The following is an 8,154-nucleotide window of genomic DNA, read 5'->3' as shown; positions in this document are numbered from 1 at the left end:
CCCCCCCCCCCACGCCTCAGCGTGGGCCCCGAAGCCAACTCCCGCGGCCCGAAGGTTTGCAGGTATGACAAGGCTGGCCTCTCTTGCGGTGACTCTGGGAAGTTCCCCTTCTGGATGTGAGCTTTAATCGCCAAGTCCCAGAGCACAGAAAGAGGCTGGACGAGGCAAAACCAGCTCAGTAGGGGCCAGGCTCTGTGCTTAGGCGGTTGCTCCAGTCCCTTTATCTGTGAAATAGGTGTTAGTGTCTTCCCTACTTGTTTGTCACCACTTCCAGTTCCCGCTCTTCCCTACCTCTAGGCCCACCAGGCCCTTCTCAGCCAGGCCATTCCAGGCCCCCTCGGAAGGCACTGCCAGATCCTCTTCCTACCTTTCTCTGGGCTTCAGCGCCTGTCCCTTACAGTCTACTCTTGCCTCTCTCCTGTCTTCATTCCGCCGGTGTTCATTTGCACCCTAGGTGCAAGCTGCAGTGCGAGGCTAAGCCCGTACTGAGATGCCTCTTCAGGAGAGCCCAGTTTGGTGGTGGAGAAATGACAGCTCAGGTGGCATGTGGAGTGTGTGCGTGGACATGGTGACGGTCCTGGGTATCACGTGTCATGTGCGCAGACATTGAAACAGTCGGGGGTGGCGCGAGTTGTGCACACTGACATCATGACATTTCTAGAGGCAACATGCATCCAAAACCAGGGTACCAGGGAAAGTCTTCCTCAGTGAGGTGACCTTGTCCATAACCCACTGTTCTCATCTATAGAAACACAAGCCAGGAGTATTTCACAAGCCAGCCTGAAGACCCAACCAGAAAGGCAGTGAGGTCCAGCAGACACTGATAAGGGATCGCTAGAGCCAAGGCCATCATACAAGGGTCCTCACATGGATGTTGGGCTGCCTGAGAAGAGTTACCTGGAGAGCTTTTTAAAACTCCTGACTTCTGGACCATATGTTCAAAGATCCTAATTCAATGTGTCTAAGAAGGGGAGGGACTTGGGAACCTGTATTTGTAAAAATGTCCCTGGGTGATCCTGTAAAAAGTGCGGCCCGGTTTGGGAACCACCCCCTCAGTGTCTCCCTGCTTCCAGCAGGCCACCCACTCATGCTGGGAGCACTACCTCTGAGTGGGGAATAATAGTTGAGGCCTCTCCCACTGCGCTGGGCTGGGAGGCCAGCAGGTGGGCAGAAGAGACGAGGGTGGGATGAAGGAGGGAGGCCAGACGGGGTGGGTGGCCTTAGGGTGTGTGGGTGACTCAGCCCCATGCCAGCCCCTGGTGGTGTCAGGTGGCAGCTGCACTCTTGTTGCCATGACAACCCCTCCGGGAACGCAGGGAGGCCCGTCGGACGGGTTTGTTTGCGCTTGAGAAGCTGAGGGAAGAGCCCAAGCCTTAGGGGAGGGCTGAGGCCAGGGTGGGTGGAGAGCAGACCGGGGAGAATGGGCGGCTGCAGAAACTAGCGGCGGGTGGAGGGAACCTGCTTCAGGGAAGAGGTAGATGAAATAATGGGAGGAACAGGCGGCAGGTGGAAGGAACAGGCAGGGAGGGAGAGGGGAGGATAATGGACTGGGAGGGAGAACAGGTGTGAGAGGTGACAGTGAAGCCCAAGAAGACACAACAAGGGGATGAAAGGTAAGGGAGCTGGGTGGGTGGAGAAGGCAGGAGTGAGTGCAAAAGAGCTAGGAACCATGACTCAGGGACAGAGAGGAAGGGAGCTAAGTCTTATGCATGGGGAAAGGGAAGCTGGGGAATATTTCTGATTCTGAGATGTTTGCTCTTGGTGCTAGGTTGAGCAGCTTAGAAAGAAAGTTGGTCTTCCCACAAGGTTAAAGGACTCTTCCTGACAAGCTCCTCTCCCCAGCCTCCTCAGCATCTCCCCTCACCCTCCCAAGGGCCTCACCTGCCAGGGCCTTAATGCGAGATCTCTCAAAGAGACGGGCTGAGCTGCTGTCATTGTCCCAGTCTGAGTCAGGCAGGTCCCAGCGGTTGTTGATGTCGCTGTACTGGCCCTGGATCTCCAAGCTGTCGAAGTCTGTGGGTGACAGGGTGCTGCTCATGGTGGTAGGTGGCCTCCTGCTCCTGCAAGGGGGAACGTGGCTGGTGAGGGGCATCTCAGGACCATGGAGCCCACTACTCACCACGTCCTTCTCTTCTCGTGCCCTAGATCTGCTCTGCTGTCCTGAGCGCCAAAGGCTGTGGTTGGTTTCTCTGTCAATAACAATCAGCCCTGGAGGGAGAGGAGAAGCCATGGTGGGGAAGCAGACGGACAGGAACCCAAGGGATGAACATGGAGTGAAACACGAAGGGAGTGGTGTTCCAGAGTGGTGCAGCAGAGCGGAAGGGCTCCCGAGTCTCAGGCCGGAGAGGGACAGGTGGGCAAAGCTGGGGGCTCCAAGTGGGCATGGCTAATAGCATGGCTCAGTACAGCAGTATACAATCCAAGGTAACAAAGGGAGCAGGCATGGGACCCCATGGGCAATAATGAGTATAAACTCGAGTTCTTTGATTCCTTGATTCCACAAACTGTTCTGAGCTCCCACTCCACATAAGACGGCCTGCTAGGGGCGCCTGGGTGGCTCAGTCGGTTAAGCCTCCGACTTCGGCTCAGGTCAGATCTCACGTTCGTGGGTTCGAGCCCTGCATCAGGCTCTATGCTGACAGCTAGCTCAGAGCCTAGAGCCTGCTTCCAGTTCTGTGTCTCCTCTCTCTGCCCTTCCCCCTCTCATGCTCTGTATCAAAAATTTAAAAAAAAAAAAAAAGACAGCCTCCTATACCCAGTGGGTGATTTGAGATGAAAAGACCGTAATCCTGCTCTTGAGCTAAGAGGCATTTATGGTACACCAGGAAGACCGGAAGACCATGATGCACTGTTAGGTAAGTACAGACAAAGTGCCCAGGAGTTCAGAGGAGGACATGGTACGGTTCTTTCCCCTTTGTTTCCTTTTGTTTGTTCAGGAAATACCTAATAGGTGGATAAGTGTCAGCTGTGATATGTGTTCCTGCTATTTACACGCATCGACTTCATCACAACCCCCATGGGGCAAGGGTTCATTGTCATCCCCATTCATAGAAGCTGCACTGTGAAAGTTAAATCATAGTTCAAGGTCACACAACTAGAAGGAGCAGAGCTGGGTTTTAAAGACAGGCTCTTTCTCACTTTGGGGAACAAGCTCTTAATCACAACATTTACATGTTCTTCAAACCTACGGGAGCCCTTCAGAGCACCCTCAGCTACCTTCTAGGGCCCAGGCTAGGAAATTAGGACCACATACGCTTGCCAGCCCTCCTTGCGAATCTACGTTATGCAAACAAACTCTGTACTTCTCAAAACTAACAAATGAGCTTCAGATTAGCTGCTAGGGATTAAAAAAAAAAAAAACACCAAAAAAAAAAAAAAACCCCACCTCTACTGTCCAAAGTTCTCGGGTAATTCAGCATTCAGCAGCCAATCAAGGGAATGGAGGGGGCTGGGTCTGTAACTTTATCAGAACCTCCAATTCTGCATTTCTATTTTTCCTAGTACCTCTCAAACACAAACACATTTTGACCCCTTAGCCCTACTTCCTGGGGTTGAGGCTATGATCTTGGCAGTCTCTGGTTCTGGAAAGGAGGTCAGGAGAACCGGGGGAAGGAAGAAGGGATGCGTGGTGAGTTGTGGGTAGATAGGGAGGTGTGTTTCCCTGGGCACACAAAGGCAGAACTTGGCTTCTGTCATTAACTGGTTCCATGAAGCTGAACCTGAACCTGACCCACATGAAGCCAGGATTGTCTGCTCCTCCCCTTTCTGTGCAAAAGAAAGCAGGCACAAGGATTTCCCTGCGAGTAGCATTAATGAGGTATGAGGGCGCTAAGGTCTAAGGTTCCTAGACTCGGTTTTCCATTCCCTGTAATAGGAAAGAGAGCTTAATTTCCACTAGCCTGAGACAACTTTCTCATTTAAAGTCTATCATTTCTCCTAATCCCCAACAGATTCTTTGAATTTGCTCTGTAAATATTTATATGAAAATAAATTCTAGGGCAGAGTTGCGTCACCCTGAGCAAAGAGTGCTGTGGGCAAGGTGTGACCTGAACCAGAGTCACCTAATGCTGGCAGGCACTGGAGCAGGGAAGCAGCTCAAGCCCCAGGACCAGTGTTATTTACGGGTCTCTCAGCCCCTCCGATTAAGGCTCCCTCTCCCGTAGCCATGCTCACCCTTAGCTCTGGGATTGACATTTCCAGACCCATACTCTCCCTACATAGACCTCCCCACAAAAGCTCCTACATGCAATGCCCTCTAACCTTCTGTTTCCATGACCCTTTTCCTTTCCTTTTATCAGGAATCACAACCTACTAAAGCCAGCCCCCAGGACTATGTCCGATAAGCTGTTTGCAAATAACTGATTTTGGGGGGCGCTTGGTTGGCTCAGCCGGTAGAGCATGTGACTCTTGATCTCAGGGTCATGAGTTCAAGCCTCATGTTGGGTACAGAGATTATTTAAATAAATAAAACTTGAAAAATATATAATTGAATATATAATTGATTTTGGATTGCTTTAGGTGGGCCTGAGGTACTTTCCAGTTCTCTACAGGCCCCATCATTCCCTTGTGTCTCCTTTCCAGCCATGTCACGAATTTTTGTTACCTGCCTGGGCCCTGAAGGCCTCCGACGTTTTCAAATCCTGCTTTAAATCTCTCTGCTCCACAGACACTTAAAAGAAGCAGACTGTCTGACCCTGCCTCCAAACCACTGTGTGTTCCTGGGGCCCCCAAAACTGTACAAAACCTAAACATGTATTACTCTGGCTTCCTTTTGGTGATCCAACTTGCTCCTCCCAAGGGACCCAGTCACGGGAGCCAGACCTCCCAGCAAGGTCTGGCTATTAGAGCCTTTCCATGGAATCCTACAATTGGCGGGGGGGGGGGGGGGTATGGATTTGGAACTTCCCCTTCTTCCCAAATAAAAATTCAGCCACTTAAATGCTCCTTTGGCCAAATCAAATTTTGACACATCACTGACCCCTACAGGGCTTCCTGTTGGCACTCCCAGGAATTTGTTCCCATAGACTTGGATGTGAATGGTGCTCTCCAGTTTTGTTCAGCATGGTGGTTCTGAGGGCCTCTGAGTTCTGGTTTTTTTTTTTTTAAATGTTTTTTATTTATTTTTGAGAGACAGAGAGACAGCATGAGCAGGGGAGAGAGACACACACAGAATCCGAAGCAGGCTCCAGGCTCTGAGCTAGCTGTCAGCACAGAGCCCGACAAGGGGCTCAAATCCACAAGCCATGAGATCATGACCTGAGCCCAAGCCAGATGCTCAACCGACTGAGCCCCCCGGGCACCCCTGAGTTTTGGTTTTTATGCATTTGGGCTCTGCAATCTCCTGGCCTTTTGGACAATACCCTGTGTTCTCTGCTCCCTATCCCCATCTTTAGATTCCTACAGTTTTCTACTGAGTTTCTTTACATGGATCCCGCTCTGGTTTCTTTTCACTGAGTATCTCATTCCTCACCTATCATTTGGGTCTCCATTTCCAGAGTCGGCCTGTCTACCAGCCCCACGCCCCCCGTCTCTCCGTATTCCCCTCATGGATTCCTTGAACTCTGGCCATAGGATGGCACAGCAGCTAATCCAGATTACAGTTTCACCAGCACCTTATTCTTAGCCGCTGACCTCAAGGCCAGGCCCAAGTAGCTTACATTGTTCATGCTAGAATAAAGCCAACTTCCACCAGCTGCAAGCTTGAGGTCCTGCTCCATTCTCCGCCCAAGCATTGCTGGATGCAGACTCTGTTCAGCCGCGTGCCGATCCTCGGGGGCAGACACCACCCCCTTCCCCTTTCCTCCTGTTTTAGCTGGCATATAAAGCTAGAAATCCTGTCCCCTGGCTAGAGCCTGTCTTGTACCCTAATTTCTCCTCTGGCCACATCCTGCTCCTGATTAATTCTTTACCTCCCTCGGAGAGAGTTGATAGTTCCCTCCTCTGCCGCTCCCACAGCACTTCAACATGCGGCTATTATTGCTTTCATCACATTGTATTACACTTAGTTGTTTGTGTGCCTCTCTGCCTGCCCTGCTTTTAACCCATAGAGGACAAGGGCTGTTCTACTTGTGTTTTGTCTTTTCCAAGCTCAGTACAGGAGGTACTCGGTAAAGAAATAGTGAATGACTCGACCGTAATTCCTTTTTTCTTTTTTTTTTCTTTTTTGCCAGCAAATTGATGTCTTTCTTAGAACCGGAGAAAAACTCAAGGCAAGATGGGATTGGAGAAGACCTTCTGCAGGAATACTCTCAGGGTTAAGCTCTACAGTTCAGGATCACGGACTCTCAGACTTGCATGAATTCCAGTGACCCTGGAGGATTATTAAAACATAGACTACTGGGCCCTGCTCCCCCCCCTCCCCGCCCCCGCCGGGTTTCTGATTCAGTTGATCTGGGGTGTGGCCCAGAAATGTACATTTCTAACCTGTTCCCAGATGATACTAAAGTAATGATTTGGGAACTGCACTTCAAGTACCTCTGTAGGTTAGGGGAGGCTAGGAGGACTGGAGAGACACAATGTTTCGGGGGTGAGTGTGACCTGAGGTTAGCTTCTGGGTGGCTTTAGGCTCTAACCAATGATAAACTCAAGTATAATTTCCCTGAGAAACCCCAAGACCCACAAAGAGCCAGAAGCCTCAGGCAATGAGACAGGAAGTGAAGATGGAGTGGTCTCTAGATCTAATGAGACAAGTAGATCTGATGCCCCAACACAGGCGAATCACAAATGTGCGGAAGAGGGACAATAAGGCTGGAGAAGCTGGGGGGGGGGGTAGCAGAGTTGAACAGGTGACAGCAGGATGAATAATAAATGAGAAGAAGTGGGGACCTTGGCCAAGTAAAAATCTTATTTAACTCAAAGTATGAGTGGACCCGCAGAGACATAAAAGGAAAAAGAAATCACAAATAAAGTCAGGCATCCTAGGAGGGCACTGAGGCAATCAGAGACCCTTGTGGAGGAAAAAAAACCTCTAACCCATTTCCCTCAAGGCTTTATTTCTGGTGAAACTCAGGGACTCTCCTCCGAGGAACTTAGGGACTGGGCTGAAGAATGGCACTATATTTTTTATCTTCTTTGGAATCCTCCACTCCGGGCAGGATTATTCAGACTAATTTTCACTCCCTTGTTATGCCCCTCCCCCAAGCGGTAACTGACGGGTTACATCAGTTTCTCCAAGGGACTAAGATCCATATTAACTTTTTCCTAATCCTTTCCTCTTCTGAATTGGTCAAGAGGTTGTCCAGCACCCAAAGCCAAGATACATATTTGGAACTTACTCTGCCCCCTTCACCTTCAAGGAAAACTGGTTTGTGGATACCCTGTCCGTGCCTGCCTGAACCGACAGGCTCTCTCCGGCGCTGGAATTGTGTCTGCTCCAGGGAGAGGAGAGCAGCTGAGAAACAACCCACGAGACAACCTGCAGCAGGTTAGGAAAGGGACCAGCGCAGACGAGCATGCAACGCCATGGGGTCATGCGGCCCCCGAGTGGACAGTAAATCCTGGAGTTGGAACACCCCAGCGAGGAGGCCTTTCCCTGGAGTTCTGTGCGGGGCGCACTCTCAGCCCTCTCCGGATGTCCCGGCCACAGAAACACCTTACACGCTCCTTTCCCACCGCCCGAAGGGGCTTCATTCTCCCTCTGCCAATGTTTTGGTCACTACAGTCAGCCGTGTCCCCTCTCGCACACACTGTACGGAAGCATAAAGGAGGGCATGGAGCTAGCTACCAAAGAGGCGAGGAGGAGCCCCTTCGGCTCCAGAGAGAAGCCCCCAACAAGCTCCCGGGAGGCAGCTGGGCGCTCGCACACGCCGGGCACAGACGGCGGAGCGTGCCCGCAGCCCCTGGATCCGCGCCGGCCGGTCGGCGGAGGCGCCTCGGCTCCGGGAACAGCCGGCGCTGTCAGACGCTCGCAGCCCAGCCGACCCGATCGATCCCTCAACGGGTTTGTCAGTCCCAACTCTTGCAAGACTCTTCCCTCCGCTCCGGAAAGGCCCGCGTTCCCCACGCCTTGACCCTCGCCCCCGGTACCTGGGTGACTGGCACATGACTCTCCATCCGTCCCCGGGACCCGGCGGCAGCGAGGGCCAGGCGCCGCATCCTCCCTCCCGGGCTCCCCTGGCCGGCCCCGACCCCGACCCCGACCCCGACCCCAACCTC

The 8,154-nt window shown here is 52.0% G+C and overlaps 1 protein-coding gene and 1 long non-coding RNA gene across 3 annotated transcripts in view; one reads left to right on the top strand and one right to left on the bottom strand.

Annotated features, from left to right (window-relative positions):
• The window catches only part of SPTBN2 (spectrin beta, non-erythrocytic 2), a 38,902-nt gene that overhangs the window by 29,961 nt on the left and 787 nt on the right, over positions 1–8,154 (bottom strand). The window contains exon 2 of the mRNA XM_029914902.1: positions 1,882–2,060. Coding sequence (XP_029770762.1) covers positions 1,882–2,038 — 157 coding nt within the window. The 5' untranslated portion in view covers positions 2,039–2,060. The remainder of the gene's footprint in view (positions 1–1,881; positions 2,061–8,154) is intronic.
• Positions 28–6,826, top strand: LOC115271943. 2 transcript variants are annotated; one of them, XR_003900172.1, is made up of 3 exons: positions 28–62; positions 2,146–2,353; positions 6,171–6,826. It is a non-coding gene; the product is annotated as an uncharacterized LOC115271943 (long non-coding RNA). The 2 variants fall into 2 exon arrangements; XR_003900171.1 differs by lacking the exon at positions 28–62 and adding an exon at positions 1,555–2,042.

This window comes from Suricata suricatta, chromosome 11, assembly GCF_006229205.1.
Source record: "Suricata suricatta isolate VVHF042 chromosome 11, meerkat_22Aug2017_6uvM2_HiC, whole genome shotgun sequence".
Classification (NCBI taxonomy): domain Eukaryota; kingdom Metazoa; phylum Chordata; class Mammalia; order Carnivora; family Herpestidae; genus Suricata; species Suricata suricatta.
This window is presented reverse-complemented; position numbering and strand designations above follow the sequence as displayed.